General features: G+C 41.3%; 3 protein-coding genes across 7 annotated transcripts; 1 reads left to right on the top strand and 2 right to left on the bottom strand.

Annotated features, from left to right (window-relative positions):
• Positions 1-1,684: 1,684 nt before the first annotated feature.
• Positions 1,685-3,992, top strand: LOC149402950 (putative high mobility group B protein 11). The gene is made up of 6 exons (XM_089609961.1): positions 1,685-1,938; positions 2,068-2,143; positions 2,447-2,591; positions 2,670-2,732; positions 2,849-3,039; positions 3,440-3,992. The coding sequence occupies exons 1-6, from the start codon at positions 1,730-1,732 to the stop codon at positions 3,629-3,631; spliced, it is 876 nt and encodes a 291-aa protein (XP_089466087.1). The 5' UTR covers positions 1,685-1,729; the 3' UTR covers positions 3,632-3,992.
• Positions 3,993-4,202: 210 nt separating this feature from the next.
• On the bottom strand, positions 4,203-7,546 carry LOC149402949 (uncharacterized). Of its 3 annotated transcripts, none has more exons than XM_089608169.1 (3): positions 5,330-7,546; positions 5,155-5,230; positions 4,203-4,785 (listed from the first exon to the last, which is right to left on the bottom strand). In XM_089608169.1, exon 1 carries the CDS (start codon positions 7,531-7,533, stop codon positions 5,410-5,412), a length of 2,124 nt encoding a protein of 707 aa, XP_089464295.1. In that variant the 5' UTR covers positions 7,534-7,546; the 3' UTR covers positions 4,203-4,785; positions 5,155-5,230; positions 5,330-5,409. The 3 variants fall into 3 exon arrangements, with proteins under 3 accessions (XP_089464295.1, XP_089464297.1, XP_089464296.1); XM_089608171.1 differs by having other exon boundaries at positions 4,203-4,751; XM_089608170.1 differs by having other exon boundaries at positions 4,203-4,740.
• A 506-nt stretch (positions 7,547-8,052) lies between these two features.
• LOC149402948 (uncharacterized) lies at positions 8,053-15,887 on the bottom strand. Of its 3 annotated transcripts, none has more exons than XM_089608138.1 (3): positions 13,449-15,887; positions 12,780-13,092; positions 8,053-8,280 (listed from the first exon to the last, which is right to left on the bottom strand). In XM_089608138.1, exon 1 carries the CDS (start codon positions 15,750-15,752, stop codon positions 13,605-13,607), a length of 2,148 nt encoding a protein of 715 aa, XP_089464264.1. In that variant the 5' UTR covers positions 15,753-15,887; the 3' UTR covers positions 8,053-8,280; positions 12,780-13,092; positions 13,449-13,604. The 3 variants fall into 3 exon arrangements, with proteins under 3 accessions (XP_089464264.1, XP_089464265.1, XP_089464263.1); XM_089608139.1 differs by having other exon boundaries at positions 12,780-15,384; positions 15,468-15,686; XM_089608137.1 differs by having other exon boundaries at positions 12,780-15,887.
• Between the last annotated feature and the right edge of the window lie 152 nt (positions 15,888-16,039).

Genomic DNA, 16,039 nt, shown 5'->3' with positions numbered 1-16,039 from the left:
AACTTTCGGAATCTGAAAAGTTACCCGTGCTTCTCGTTGGGAAGAAGGAAATTTTCAACATCTGGCCGCCGGAAAGTGGTCGAACTCCGTGGAAAGAGGTGGTTTTGCGTGAAGATTCTGAAGCTTGGCAACGGGAAAACAAACCCTAGTTTTCGGCGTAAATGGCAATCTCGGACCCGAAACTCATTTATATACCCTAATTTAAAAAAAAAAAAAAAACCAACTGAACCACGGTTCACTTCTCGTCCATTTCCCAGCGATTTTAGGGAAAATGACGGTTTTGTACTGAACCATGCTGGGATCCTCCAAACTCCGGTTTTCGGACGGGAACCTCGAAATTTTAATCATTGCTTTAACATTAATAGTTAATTGTTTCTTAATGAATGAGAAATGTTCTTAAATATTTTTTAGGGTAATTTAGCAAAATAGCCAAATCAAACCTTTAAAATTGCTAAATAGCCAAGGTTTTGTAAATACTAAGTAAATAGTCAGATATCATTTAAGACATATCTGAATTTACTAAAAAACCCAACCTTTCCCGCCCATGCACACGGTTTACTTAAAAAAAAAAATTAAATGAGGTAGCGTGTAACGAAAAACGAGGAACATTAACTGCAATTGATTTCCGAATATCTCTCAACCATTTTCATACGCCATTAAGAAAAAAAATCAGAGTAAATATTGGCAGTTTTGAATAGGTTTTGACGTACTTTGCAGTAAATATGAGTAAATCCGAGTTTTTAATCCTTGGTTTTGACAACAGTAATGGTTGTTAATATGTGTAGTAAATGTATGTAAATATTAAGAACTTTTATTTTTGGATTCGTGTAAGTGTTTATTTACGCATATTTACTGCATAATTTGTCGTATCCTGAACTTATAACACCAAAAAGCTTAACTGCATTATAACACCAACGCAAATTTATTCCCTAAAATAAAGGAAACATAAATTGACCAGATCACGTTCATATTATATTGGGAAACAATTCAAATAAATTCGGGAAAACATTTATCCCGAAAATTCAAAAATTGTAATTCAAAATTCAAACGCACATGGGCAATTTTCGGAAATAAAAAAACCTATTATTGGGCCACGTCATCAGCCTGGCTATTTACTTAGTATTTACAAAACCTTGGCTAAATAGCAAATCATAAGGTTTGATTTGGCTATTTTGCTAATTTTTTGTATTTTTTAAGTGACAGATTTGGATAATTTTATTGGAGGTGTGAACAAATTACAAATGTACTAAAAATTTTAGTCTCACAGTTCAGAATAAATATCACAACATTGAAAACAAATGAATTATGATTTTTTGTCCTTTACACAATTTTTTTTTTTTTTTTTTTTTTTTTTTTTTGCTAGTAAGTCCTTTAGACAAATTAGAGTGGGGAGTAATTACTCGGGAGTCATAATGTTTTCCAGCCTTGATCATCAAGGAATTGCTAAACTAAAATTAAAAATAAAAAACCAAAGAAAGAAACCCCGTTCACAAGACACGAGTCACAAAGAAAACCACTTCGACATTCGATCATCTCCACATAGCATCCACTTCCGGCGATCATCCATCCAACGGGTTAAAACCCTTCCACGTGGACACCCACACAAAAGTAAGGAAATAAGAAAAAGGGTTCACAATTAAATGCATGTAAATAGAGAAGCTTTTAAAGAAAGGCATTTAGGATTTTGACGGAAGGAAACAAAAGCGTACGTTTTCTCTGAAAGACAGCCATGCAAACGAAGAGCAATGAAAATGCGAACCCACCGGAGAGCCCAATCAACGGTTTGAGATGCCCTGATTTTAGCGCCAAAAGTGACAGCCAAGAGATCGCTCTCTCTGAGCCGTGCGATCAGGCGCCGAAACAAATCTCTTTGGACGACTCTCAGAGCTTCCATGATAAGCTCTATGGTCTCTATGAGCCGAATGGTGTCAACCTTGTGTAAGCTACGTTGACTATGTTTTACTTTTTTCTTAATTTATGAATCCATGCATTTTGATTATTTTTTTGGTTTAAGTTTTGAATGCCCTCGATTCGTAACCAGTTTTTATCTTTTATTTTTAATGCTAGGCTAAATGTGAGAGAGACATTGCTGAACTTGCATGTCTTTTATAAAGAGGTCACTCAAAGAGGAGGCTATTATCAGGTTTTTTTTTTTTCTTTTCTTTTTTTGGTGTTAAAATATCATTAAACTCACTCACTGTCTTACTCAGACCTTTTCTCCTTCAAAGAAAGTAATCTCAACTTTTCACTTAGAACAAAAAAGAAACAGATAAAGAAAAGAACGAATCATATCTGGAAAACAAAAATAGTAATGATTGATACATATAACCAAAGAGCTACCAACAAATAAGAAAGTAAAGTTTCCGACGATATATATACTTCAACATCATTTCAATTGTTGCTCTTAATTTGACGTAGGTTTTTTTTTCTTCTTTTTCTTTTTCAGGTCAACAAGGACAAGCGATGGGAAGAAGTTTCTGCGGCGATGAATCTGAAAGGAACAGAACCAAAACTGAGTCAACAACTTCAGAGAGCCTATGCAAGTTTCCTCCATCAGTTTGAGCAACTTTACTTTCACAGAGCTTCCCAAGGTAATCACAATTACTATTATTGTTACGATATAACCCTTTCATTATCACTTAATTTGTGTTTTGATGAGTCTTGTATAGGAAACAAGCGGAAGAGGAGTTTGGACACCATAGAATGGGCAAATAAGAAGGCAAAGGGCAAAGGTTCTGTTTCTGTGATTAGCCTTTTTCCAACTCTTGATATCATGGCTAAGATCGAAAGAAAAAAGCGACGAATTACCGATTACTTTTTTTTTTTTTATTATTTGTTTGTTTTATAGGCTCGAGCACACCGAAGAAGGAGAAAAGCCAGAAGCCCGGTCCGCAAAAGCGAACAAGAACGGCTTATCAGATATTCTTGAAGAGAGAGTGCGAACGGCTCAGAGGAAGTCTCGACGAGAAGCTCGTTGGCCAAACACATCGGTCCATGGCCGATGATGCTTGGAAACGCCTTTCTGAACTCGATCGCAAAGTAACATTCTTTTTTTTTCTTCGAATGAAAGTCTTTTTCAACTCTATTTTTTTTTTTTTTTTTTGTAAATTCATGAACTTGTTGAAAATGGGGTTTAATGGGACTTTAACAAATTAACTTACTAAAATTGACATTGAAGAAGTGAACAATTCAATTGGATTTTCGGTCAGAGTGCTAAAATCGAGTACTTATTGCTATTGAACATTTATTATGGATTTCTATTTTTTTTATCAAAAACTTTATGAATAATTAATCCTGCTGATTCTAGTCCTGAGGTTCCGCGCTTGAAAAAAAAAAAAAAACTTGGGTCGTATTGCTCAAATAAATTGGTGCAATATTGGATGTAGCTTCCTGTAAAATTTAGACCCTGGTTTATTTAATATTTTTTTTTTTATTGCAGCCGTACATCGATGAAAGTAACAAGGACAGGGAAATCTTCTGCGAAGAATTGAAAGCTCGCAGGGAGGCCGAGAATCGACAGCGGCTTCCGGAAGATGTGTATCGCGTCCGTCCAGAATTCGAGATGCCAAGCCAAGTTGACAGTCAACCGACGGTTGACTTGGCCGTACTGCAAAATGTTCAGAGTAACTGAAAACGTGTGTAAGAAGAAACAGATTCTCTTAACAGTTTGGCAGCTCTTTTTTTCGTAACCTTACATGTAAATTGTAATGCTGGTTTGTAAAATATGTAGAGCCTGGTAGGAATGAGCTGTTTATAATTATAGGCACGGTTTTGTTTTCTGCTTTTGAGGAAGCAGAGTAAGGAAAATATAGGTTGATTTTTTGGGAGTGGTTACTATAGACTAGACTGTATTTCTAAGCCTTTCTAAGGTGGTGTTTTGTTGAATATGATTTGTGATCATGCTTGCCTATGTAAGAGATTCTCTTGTCAAAGTGTACTTAATTCTTGTGTGGTTTAAAATTGACAAATTGTGATGATTTGGTGGATTTAGATAGTGACAATTGCATATATTTGGCTTGTGATCAAAGTTTTTATTCTATTATATTGATATTAAATATTATAACCAGTAAATTTAGTTATGATTTTGATATAAATATAAGTAGTCAGTCTTTATAATGGTAATTTTTTTTTTTTTTTTACCTTTACTTTTCTATCATTTTTTTTTTCAGATTTTGGTGCATGCATTTTTAAATATTCCATATATAAACTATAAAATTGTTACTTTTGACATAATATAAATATATTGTATTTTCGTAGTCAAATTCAAACATATATGTAAATTGATGGAACTATATATAATTCTACTTGGATTAAAGAAATTATTCCTAGTATCCAAAGGCCGCATAAAAAATAAAACAAAAATTATTCCTTGTAAATTGTGGTCGTCCGTTTTGAGCTCATAGAAGAGACCTTCCCGGATCCCGGACTACCGAAGCACAATGACATTACATAAATAAAACGTGCTCAATTTCCTCTGCCGTGTACACCTTCTTTTAAGGCCAATAACCATCGAATTTTTTTGCATCTTTCTTCTATACTTTGGACTTTCATTTGTCTCGAGAAATGGAACATTTCGTGGTCTCTAGAGACCTTGAGGAAAATCCCTCTAAGTTGTTTAGCCAAACCCGGCGATCTTGTAGTCCTTCCCACAATCTGATCCGGTGATTCTGCAGATAGATTGCGAATCCGTTGATTCAAGCAATCTCTGGACCTTTTTGCTGAACAGAATATCTAATCCTCCTGAAAAGAGCCTAGACCTTGAACTTTTCTTTCACCCATAAATATCTAATAATGGAATCAGTTATGAGTAAAACTAAAAAGAAAATATGCTTTGGTATTACCCTGCAAGGTTTAAGACCTTTTATTAAACTAATCAAAACTGTCCTAATCCAGATAACTAATTAATAACAAGAAAATAACACAAGATCAAATCTTCATAGGTAGGGAAACAATGACACTGGGAAACCATCGACTGCAATAATAAGAGTCTCTATATTTTTTAAATGAAGAAGACAATAGTAGCCCGGGAAAATTAGGGTAAGAAGGAAGCTTGGCTTAATCAAATTTAACATCTTGTAAATTATCATATAAATTTTTAGATTTCAGCAGTAAAAATGAATCGAAACAAAACAAAGTAGTTTATGCTTATATTACCTTTTCACATGATCATTTGAGCAAAGTCCTCCAGAGCTCTGTCATTCGAGGTAGTGTGACTCGAAATCCCAGCTCTCTGAAAAAATGATAGGTTTAACCTTTTAGCTCTGTCAGAAGAGTCTGAAAAAAATGAAACAATAATTTGCTAACACAAATAATATCTGAGATATCCAACCTTGATGAAGGTAAGCACGGATCAGCGCGTTGTTGAATGGCGTTTCATTAAAGGCAAAGCAAAAACTGTTCAAAGCCGTGTTATATGAAGCCCTTTTGTGCCATCTCATTACGCAAATTAAACGCCCTTTCCTTGAATCCAGATCTGTAATAACCATCGATCAGTGTCATATATGTCTCACAGTTCGGAGTCAACCCCTTTTCGGAAACACCACGGAACAAGTCCTCGGCCTTTTCAATGTCTCCGGCGACAAAAGAGCCGCGAATCAGAGCGTTGTAAGTCGCGATGTCGGGACTTATGCCCTTGAATGACATCTCCTCGTGAAGCCGAACGGCCCTCTCGAGATCGCCTCGCCTGCATAGACCGACGATTATAGGGTTATAATGGTAAATATCCAGGACCAAACCCTTCTCTTGCAGCTCCGAGAGGACCCGGAGAGCTTCTTCGGTTTTCCCGCTCGAGGAGAGGCAATTGATGAGAACGGCGTAGCTCTGAGCCTCGGGAATCGTTCCCCAGGCGAGCAAACGGTTGAACGCCGAGAAAGCTTGTTCGAGATCACCGTCTGAGCAGTGTCTGCGGATCGAGGCCTTGTAAACGTACTCGTTGGGCACGCCGGGACAAGCGAGCATTTCCTCGAGATACTTGTCTGCCATTTCCGTTTTCCCGGCCTTGACATAGCCGTGCACAAAAGACCGAAACGTGCGTTCGGTCGGTTTCATTTCCCTCGCCAGCATCTCGTCGAAGCACTCCCGGGCGAACTCGAAATCTTGAATCATGCATAGCCCGGTGACTAGAAAATTGTAAGTGGTCTCGTCGGGCGCGATCCCTTGTTCCGTCATCGCGTTCAATGTCCTTTTCGCTTCCTCGGGTTTGCCTTTCTTCAGATAAGCGAAGATCACGACGTTATAGATCGCACAATCGGGTCTCATTCCGCAAGAAGCCATCTCGTCTATCAACATATCGGCCCTTTTGAAATTTCCGACGTCGCATAGGCCTTTGATTAACAAGCCGTACGTCACGATCGAGGGCTTCAAGTCCATCCTCTTCATCTCGTCAAAGGTCTCGAACGCTCTCACGAGGTTCCAGCTCCGGCAATAGCCCTCGATCATCAAGTTGTAAACTTTCAAATCGGGCTTGACACCCGAACCGACCATCTCGTCCACGACCTCTCTAGCCTTACTCATCTCATTACCGGCCTTGCAAATCCCGTAAAGAAGGTTACTATAAACGTAGAAATCCACCGGAATCCCACGAGCGACCATTTCGTCCTTGATCTCGAAAGCCTCCTTCAATCTATTCCTCTTGAAATAGCCCGTGATGAGAGACGTGTAAGTGTATTTGTTCGGGAAAAAACCGTTACCGGCCATCAAACTCTTCATCTCGGCCGCTTTATCGACGAGCCCGGCGTCACAGAAACCATTGATCATCCGATTGTAGGTCACCGAATCGGGAGGACAACCCTTCTCGTCCATCTCGGAGAAGACCCTTTCCGCGGCATCGACGTTCCCGCGCCTGAAATGAGCCGAGACGATGCTCGAATATCCGTACACGTCGAGATCGAACCTCATCTCCGACATCCGATCGTAGACCTTGAAAAGCATCTCAAACTCGTTAGCCTTCAACAAGTCTCTCAGCAACAGATTACACAACACCAAACCGGGCCTGAAATTCTCTACGCTCCTCAGACCCAAGAACACGTCACCAGCTTCAACGTACAAACCCAAGTGTCTATACCCATTTATCAACATTTCAAAAACAACATGATTCTTTGGTCCGTGGTTTTCGCTTTCCCTAATGAAACACTTTGCCACAGAGCTCAGGACATCGATCGGAGACTTCCAAACCTTTATCATCATTTCGACTATGCTACGAGCGTCGATCAGAGAGCCCGAATTGCAAAGAGAGACGACGAGAAAGGAAAACAAGTCGAGGTCTTTGAGATTACCGGCTTTGGTCTGTGACCAGATGAAGAAATTGACGAGCTTTTCGGGCGAGGAAGCGCAAGTGTGTCTGATCACGGACCGTACGACGTCTGGGCTAAGGGTGTTCGGAATGTCCGAGGACTCCAAGAGAGGCAAGCAATTCCTGCTGTGAGTGAGAATGTGGGTGATTCGCCGAACCGGGTCTAGGATTTCCGATGAGCAAAGTCTGCTCGTAGACCTAACATTGTTGAAGAAATTCCTCGGAAGAAGACGATTCCACATTGTCGTTGATTGTTGCGTTGAAATTTGAAACATAAAAAGCCCTATAGAAAGAAGGAGGAAGAAGAAGAAAAAGAAAAGAAAGAAAGAGGGTTTTATTACGTAAAAACCCCTATAGAAGTGTCTTATTGCATTTAAACGACACTTGGGTTACAAAATTCCCTTTTTATCCCATCACTCGTGAATTTTGAGAATCAAATTTAAATAACCAATGATAGAGAAGCTAAATTTATGTTTGAGAAAAAAAGAAATACAAAACATGCATTTGAAACTAATTTGAATTAATAAAATAGTCAAAATTTTAAATTTTTAGTAAAATAGTCAAGATTACATTGTCAAAAGTATTTTGACATTTTTATTAAATTTTAATTAATTAGCAACATTTAATTTTTATATATTAGCAAAGTTTTGATGACAACTTTATAATTCAACTTAATTTCTATGAATATATTGTACTTTCGATGTAAAAAAAGTAAAAACTATATGAAAATCAACAGAAGTACAAGTTATTCTACCAGTGAAGAATTAGGAAAGAGGAGATTCAGAGAGAGAGAGAAGAAGATCAGAGTTTGTTGTGAATGAGTTTGAGAAATTCTCATTAACTGTTTATGAGATCTGTTGATCGTATTTGTATATCGTTACATTGTTGACTAGTCTAACAATAATTAGTTGACTGAGGTGACATGTACATAGCACTCTCTAACAGACTGGAGGCAAGCACGTGTTTGCACGTGGCACACAGCCTTTAGCCTTCATACACCCCCGTGAGCTGGACGATCCTCTGTTCTGAGATGTAGTCGCCGGCTAAGCTCAAGGAAGCGAGCTTCAGGCAGTGCCTTTGTGATAAGATCTGCAAGCTGTTCCTCTGTTGGAATGTAACGCACATCAATTGTTTTGTTGGAAACCAGGTGGCGAACAAAATGGATGTCCACCTCGATGTGCTTAGTTCGCGCGTGAAACACAGGGTTGGATGCGAGAGATCCAGCACCTTGATTGTCGCACCAGACCACCATCGTCGGTGAGTCAAGAGGAACGTCTAGCTCATTCAAGAGCGACCGTAGCCACATGACTTCAGTGGAGACTTGAGCTAGAGCTCGGTATTCGGACTCCGTACTCGATCTGGATACGACCTTTTGCTTACGAGCAGACCACACGGCGAGATTTCCACCGAAGAAGCAAACGTAGCCGGTGGTGGAGCATCGATCGTCGAGACAGCTCGCATAGTCGGCGTCGGCGAAGGCTTCAAGGACTAGCCGAGTTGCAGGGCGAAACATCAGGCCATGGTTGAGCGTGCCTTTAACAAACCGAAGAACGCATTTGCACGCTTTCCAGTGAGTCTCAGTCGGAGCTTGGAGGAATTGAATGAGCTTATTGACGGCGAAGGACAAATCCGGGCGCGTGAGAGTCAGATATTGAAGACCCCCAACAAGACTTCTGTACAATGTCACGCTTTGACATAGTTCACTACCATCAGTTGCAGAGAACGACTTGGAGGACACCATCGGGGCTGGGTATGGCTTCGAGTCCACGAGATTGGCTTTGACAAGAAGATCGTAAGCGTATTTCGATTGAGAAAGCTTGAGGCCGCTCGAAGTTCGTGAGGATTCAAACCCAAGGAAATGACTGGATGAGCCTATAGAACCCAGGGATTTCAAACTAAAGGCAGAGTTGAGGTCGGAAATGATCTTGAGAATGTGACTTTGACTATTTCCGGTGATGGGGATATCATCGACGTAGACCAAGAGGAAGAGAGAGACACACCTCCATTGTTGAAGAAGAAGAGGGACGTATCACATTTGTTGTTCATAAAGCCCCAATTGACCAGATATTCACGCAGTTTATCATACCAAGCCATCGGAGCTTGTTTAAGTCCGTACAAGGCTTTAATGAGTTTGCAGACGTGTTGAGGCTTGGTTGAGTCGACAAACCCCGCTGGCTGACGCATGTAGACAGTTTCCTTTAGATCACCGTTTAGGAAGGCATTGTTGACATCGATCGGTTGAATATCCCAGCCTCGTGTTACCGCTAAAGTGATGATAATTCTCACAGTAGGTCGTTTGATTACGGGGCTGAACGTCTCAAAGTAATCAACGTCGGGTGTTTGCTGAAATCCCTTCGCAACGAGTCGGGCTTTGAACCTGCTTATAGAACCCTCAGGCTTGTACTCGAAATACTCATCTATTGTCCACAAGAGACATGTCCCATGTGTGAGGAACCAGACGCCAAGTGTTGTTTGCTGCTAGCGCTGATAATTCCTCGACCATGGCACTCTTCCAGCGAGGGTCTGCGATGGCTTCAGCTACAGTGTAGGGCTCAGGTGTAGTGATATGATTTAAGAGACCAACGTGATCAGGTAGTGTTTTTGGTTTGAAGGTATTGACTCTGGCTCTTGTAGTCATTTGATGAGATGAATTTGTTGCAGGTCTGAACATTTGTGGTATTTGAGATGGGATTGGGTTATTATGGCCGTGGGAGACTACTATTTGATTATCTGCAAGGTCAGGACTTGGATTGGGAGAATGTGTTGGGCTATTTGGGGAATTGGGTGGGTTGCTTTGTGTGGCAGATGGTGATGGTGATGTGTCTAGGCTATTAGCTGATAGATAATGTGGTGTATTGTGGGATGGCAGAGAAATGGGACATTCATTTATGGGAATTTGAGTTGGTGTTTGGTTATGGTATGGAAAGCCATTTTGAAAGGGATAACACTGCTCGTTGAAAGTCACACTTCTAGCAGTATAAATTTTTCCAGAAGAGTGTAAGCACTTGTAACCCTTATGTGTGTCACTATAACCGATAAACAGGCATAAGTCTGATATAAAATCAAGTTTGTTTTTGTTATATGCCCGCAGGTGAGGGAAGCAAGCAACTCCAAAGACTTTTAGAAGGGTGGGGTCAAATTTCTGGTTAAAGACTAATTGGTATAGGGATTTGAATCCAAGTACTGAACTAGGGAGTCTATTCAGTAGAAAACAAGTTGTAGAGAATGCATACCACCAATAGTTTGTAGGCATATGACTTTCTGCAAGAAGTGTCAATCCAAGCTCGACGATGCGTCGGTGTTTTCGCTCCACTCTTCCATTTTGTGGGTGCGTGTGAGGGCACGGATGTCTGGTCATTACACCAAGTTGCTTTAGGAGTGGCAGTAGTGCTCTAAACTCTCCTCCCGAGTCGGTTTGGAGACACTTTAATTTGGTGTCGAAGAAGCGTTCAACATGAGCTTTGAACACAGCAAATGCACTCTTGGCTTCGTCTTTGCTCTTTAGAGGATAGATCCACGTGAACCGAGTGTTTTCATCGATGGACGGTGATGGTGAAGGCCCCCAAAGATCTGCATAGACCATGTCTAGTGGCAAAGAAGCATGATATGTTGACCTGAGATAGTTTCAATGACAAGACTTTCCAATGTGGCAGGCATCACGGAACTCAACTTCTTTAATAGTGCAATTTTTTACATCCAACTGTTTGATTACATGTGCCAACACTTTGGAGCACGGATGCCCAAATCGTCTATGCCAAATAGTACTAGAATTATTGGCTTTATTGTTGCAGGTAAGATTACAAGACTTAGTAATTGAATCTGCAGGTATTGAATCCTTGATAGTGTTGCTGGTAGTTGATACACTAAAGGCAGTCTTGATGTCATCGTCCTTTCCTTTAAGCTTTGACAGATCTAGCATGTACAAATCATCCTTGAGTACCCCTGTTAGAAGGACCTGCCTCGTCGTTTTGTCATTGATCACACAACCATCACAGAAAAACTCAGCAACCTCATTGTTGTCCTTCGTGAACTTAGAAACACTAACCAGGTTTTTAGTGATTCTAGGTACATAAAGAATATTTTTTAGGATCAATGATTTAGGTTGAGTGTTTATGTGTGATTCTCTGGTGTGAATAATAGGAATAGAATTACCATCGCCTACGATCAGCTTGCCTTTCCCTTTGTAATTCTCTGAGATTGCCAAGTGATTGAGGTTTGACGTGATGTGGTTCGTGGCGCCACTATCAATGTACCAGGACTGGTCATCTGGCATTTCCTCAGTGGCAATGAGAGTTGTGGATTGAGGCTGAGTAGTGTTAGTGGAGCCAGGAGTAGATTGGTATTGTTGATCAAACCTGAACCAACACGACGATGCAAGATGACCGGATCTGTTGCAGATCTGGCAAATCACGCGATTTCCACGACCACCGCGACCTCGTGCTCCTCGATTAACTTGATTTCCACGACCTCCACGACTGCCATTGTTTCGATTCTCTGACAAGTTTGCGGAGGCTTGTGACAGATCTGCTGTTAGTACCGCGTTTTGTTGCTCGAGGCGTGTTTCGTGACATTGGAGGATGAACTGAGCTTCGGCGAGTGACACGAAGTCAGGTATGGAGGTGAGCATAGCGACTACCGAGTTGTAGTCGGCGTCGAGACCGCCAAGAACATATAGAAGGAGTTCTTCGTCGGTGACGAGCTGATCCGCCGCGGCGAGATTGTCTGCCACCATGCGAATCTTCATTATGAATTCGTTGATTGACAGCGATCCTTTCTTCATCGTCTGTTGTTGAACTCTGAGTTGAAGTAGACGCGCTTTTCCACTTCCGGCGAAGACCTGGATCAAGGTTGACCAGATCTGATGTGAGTTGGCGCACCTGGCGATGTGTCCGAGCATAGACACAGAAACGGATGACATAAGCCATGACATAATGGCTTGATCGGTGCGATGCCATATTCCATAGTCAGGATTGATTCTGACTCTGATCGACGCGATTGTTTGCAGATCGGAGCTCAGACCGCCGATTGCCATTGATTCCAATACGAAGCTATCAGCGAGCTCAACGAATTTCGGAGGACACGGCTTAGATCCATCGATGAAACCTTCTAGATCATGCGCTCTTATGGCTGCCAGGACCTGAGATTTCCAGAAAAAAAAAAGTTGTCTCGATCGAGCTTCAATGTCGTCGGAACAAGATTTGCTGCGAACGGAAAGACGCTAGCCTGGATCGGTTGAGTAGCCATTGACATTTGTCGAGTGGCTCTAATACCAAGTGAAGAATTAGAAAAGAGGAGATTCAGAGAGAGAGAAGAAGATCAGAGTTTGTTGTGAATGAGTTTGAGAAATTCTCATTAACTGTTTATGAGATCTGTTGATCGTATTTGTATATCGTTACATTGTTGACTAATCTAACAATAATTAGTTGACTGAGGTGACGTGTACATAGCACTCTCTAACAGACTGGAGGCAAGCACGTGTTTAGGTAGCCTTCATACTACCTAAACTCAAATTTCGTTCCCCATGAATTGTGATTGTTCGATGCAATCTCATGCCAAAACTTCTCATCGGCTGTGTGAATCATATAAAATAAAAAAAATAAAAAATAAAAAAAGTTCCCTCTGAGTCCAAGAGTACCGAAGCACAACGACTACATGGCATAAAAAACGAGCTTGGTTTCCTCATAACCCAATTTGCACAACCATATTCCATATAATCTTGAAAAAGAGAACATTTCGTGGTTCGTAGCAACTTCGAGAAGACTCGTCCGCGCCGTTTAGCCAAACCCGGCGGTCTTGGAATCCTTTCCACAATGTAACCAAAAGAAACATGTCCTTCAAATAATACAAACAGATATAAGGGAAAAAAAAAAAAAAACTTTGGTATTACCTAGCAAATTCAAGACCTCTTATTGAAAAGAATAATGAATACTGTCCTAAACTTGAAAAGCTTAATCAATAATAAAAACAAATTTTATTCAAATATTAATACACCAGTATTAGACAGCTTTTTTTTTTTTTTTATACACCAATATTACAAATAAAAACAAAATAAAGTTACTTTTTTTTTTTCCCTAACATCACTTCTTGACAATTGACATGGTCATTTGAGCAAAATAAAGTTTTCTATACATGGTCCTGAAAACTTAATGGTTTTTACCTTTTAGCTCTGTCCGAAGCGTCTGAAAAAAATGAAACAAGAGCTTCGCTAACACAAAATATATCTGAGATGTCTAATCTTTGATGAATTCAAGGTGTTGTTGAAACTTGAAAGGTATATCATCAACGGGAAAGCAACTGCGAGCAAAAGTCTTGCCTATACGAAACCCTTTTGTGCCATCTCTTTACGCAGCTCAAGTTCTCTGTCCTTGTATCCAAATTTGCAATAGCCTTCGATCAGTCTCGTATATGTCTCGCGATTAGGACTCAACCCCTTCTCCGAGACACCACGGAACAATTCCTCGGCCTTTTCAACATCGCCGGCGAAACACGAGCCGCGAATCAAAGCATTGTAAGTCGTTATGTCGGGACTGATTCCGTTCGAAATTATCTCCTCATGAAGCCGAACGGCAGCGTCGAGATCGCCCCGCCTGCAGAGACCGACGACGATAGGGTTATAATGGTAAATATTCGGGACCATACCCTTCTTCTTCTCTTGTAGCTCTGAGAGGACTTGGAGGGCTTCTTCGGTTTTCCCGCTCGACGAGAGGCAATTGATGAGAACGGCGTAGCTTTCGGCCTCGGGAATTGTGTTGCAAGCGAGGAGACGGTTAAATGCCGAGAAAGCTCGTTCGAGATTCTCGTCTTTGCAGTGTCTGAGGATCGAGGCCTTGTAAAATGACTCGTCGGACACGCTGGGACAAGCGAGCATTTCCTCGAGATACTCGTCAGCCATTTCCACGTTCCCGGCCTTGACGTAACCGTGGACGAAAGCTCGATACGTGCGATCGGTCGGTTTTATTTTCCTCGCCGACATTTCGTCAAAGTACGCCCGAGCGGATTCGAAATCCCGAATCATGCAGAAACCGGCGACTAAAGAATTGTAAGTGGCCTCGTCGGGTGAAATCCCTTGTCCCGTCATCGTTTTCAAGGTACTTTTCGCTTCCTCGGGTTTACCTTCCTTAAGGTAAGCAAAAATCACGGTGTTGTAGATCGCACAATCGGGTTTCACTCCGCACGAAGCCATTTCCTTTATCAAAATATCGGTCCTTTCGAAATTTCCAGCGTCGCAGAGACCTTTGATCAACATGCCGTACGTCACGACCGTGGGCTTCAAGTTCATCCTCTTCATCTCGTCAAAGGTCTCGAACGCTCTCACGAGGTTCCAGCTCCGGCAATAACCCTCGATCATCAAGGTGTAAAGTTTCAAATCGAGCGTGAAACCCATACCGACCATTTCGTCCACGGTCTCTCTACCTTTGCTCATATCATCACCGGCCTTACAAATCCCGTAAAGAAGAGTTCTATAAATGTAAAAATCCACCGGAATCCCACGAGCGACCATTTCGTCTTTAATCTCGAAAGCCTCCTTCAATCTATTCCTCTTGAAATAACCCATGATAAGAGACTTGTAAGTGTATATGTCCGGCGAAATGTCCTTCTCGACCATCAAACTCTTCACATCCGCTGCTTCATCGACAAGCCCAGTGTTACAGAAACCGTTGATCATCAGATTACACGAGACCAAGTCCTTCTCGCCCATCTCAGAGAAGAAGACCCTCTTCGCGGCGTCAACGTTCCCGCACTTGAAATGAGCGGAGACGATGCTCGTGTATGCGTAAACGTCGAGATCGATCTTCATCTCCGACATCCGATCGTAGACCTTGAAAAGCATCTCGAACTCCTTAGCCTTCAACAAGTCTCCAAGCAGCAAATTACACGATAACAAGCCGGGCTTAAACTCTTCGACGCTCCTGAGACCCAAAAACACGTCACCGGCTTCAACACACAGACCCAATTTCCTATACTCATTCACCAACATCTCGAAAACCATGGGATTCTTCGACCCGGAATCGGCTTCTTCCCTAAAACACCTGACCACAGAGCCCACAATATCACGCGGAGATTTCCAAGTCCTGACCATCATTACGAACACACTGCGAGCATAGGTCAGAGATCCCGAATCGTAAAGAGAAACGAGGAGAAACGAAAACAAGTCGAGGTCTTTGAGATTACCCACTTTGGTCTGCGACCAGATGAAGAAATCGATGAGCAATCTGGGCTTGGAAGCGCAGTAATGGATGATCACAGACCGGACGACATCTTGGTTAAGGATCTTCGGAATGTCCGAGGACTCGAAGATTCGCAGCCAGTCATGGTTGTATTTGAGAATAACAGTGATTCGTAGAATCAGGTTGCGCGTTTGCGGCGAGAGATATCTGCGTCCAGAGCTGAAATCGGCAATGCCGTGCCTTGGAAGAAGAAAAAGAAGACGATTTGGGGCTATGCGTACGAATTTCCACATCGTCGTTATTTTCCGTTGTAGACATCCAAGTTTTTAAGGAACGATAAAGAAGAAAGGGGTTTAATGATTATTACATGAAGACCCTAATCGATGACTTTAGCTGCATAAACGACATTATAAGAGAGAAAGGGGTTTTTTTTTTTACACCTATAAGAAAAGGATTAACGAGAATATGAAATAAGTATGTTAAAATGGTATTGATTTCATTGATTTCCCCCTCTGTTTTTTTTTTTTTTTTTTTTTTTTGTACTTTTCAAATAATAGTCCTAATTGAAGGTTTAAACTTT

The sequence above is a fragment of the Urtica dioica genome, chromosome 3 (assembly GCF_054948205.1).
Source record: "Urtica dioica subsp. dioica isolate 48M chromosome 3, U.dioica_male_clone48M_v1_H2, whole genome shotgun sequence".
NCBI classification, from domain to species: Eukaryota; Viridiplantae; Streptophyta; class Magnoliopsida; order Rosales; family Urticaceae; genus Urtica; species Urtica dioica.
The sequence above is the reverse complement of the archived record's forward strand: the minus strand, read 5'-3'. Positions and strand labels throughout refer to the sequence as shown.

What these genes read in the sequence shown, in the direction of transcription:
- LOC149402950 (XM_089609961.1), top strand. Translation starts at nt 1,730, where the DNA reads ATGCAAACGAAGAGCAATGAAAATGCGAACCCACCGGAGAGCCCAATC. An exon ending in CCGAATGGTGTCAACCTTGT is followed by an intron (nt 1,939 to 2,067) that starts GTAAGCTACGTT and finishes TTTTAATGCTAG; the next exon opens with GCTAAATGTGAGAGAGACAT. An exon ending in TTTCTGAACTCGATCGCAAA is followed by an intron (nt 3,040 to 3,439) that starts GTAACATTCTTT and finishes TTTTTATTGCAG; the next exon opens with CCGTACATCGATGAAAGTAA.
- LOC149402948 (XM_089608137.1), bottom strand. Translation starts at nt 15,752, where the DNA reads ATGTGGAAATTCGTACGCATAGCCCCAAATCGTCTTCTTTTTCTTCTT.
- LOC149402949 (XM_089608169.1), bottom strand. Translation starts at nt 7,533, where the DNA reads ATGTGGAATCGTCTTCTTCCGAGGAATTTCTTCAACAATGTTAGGTCT.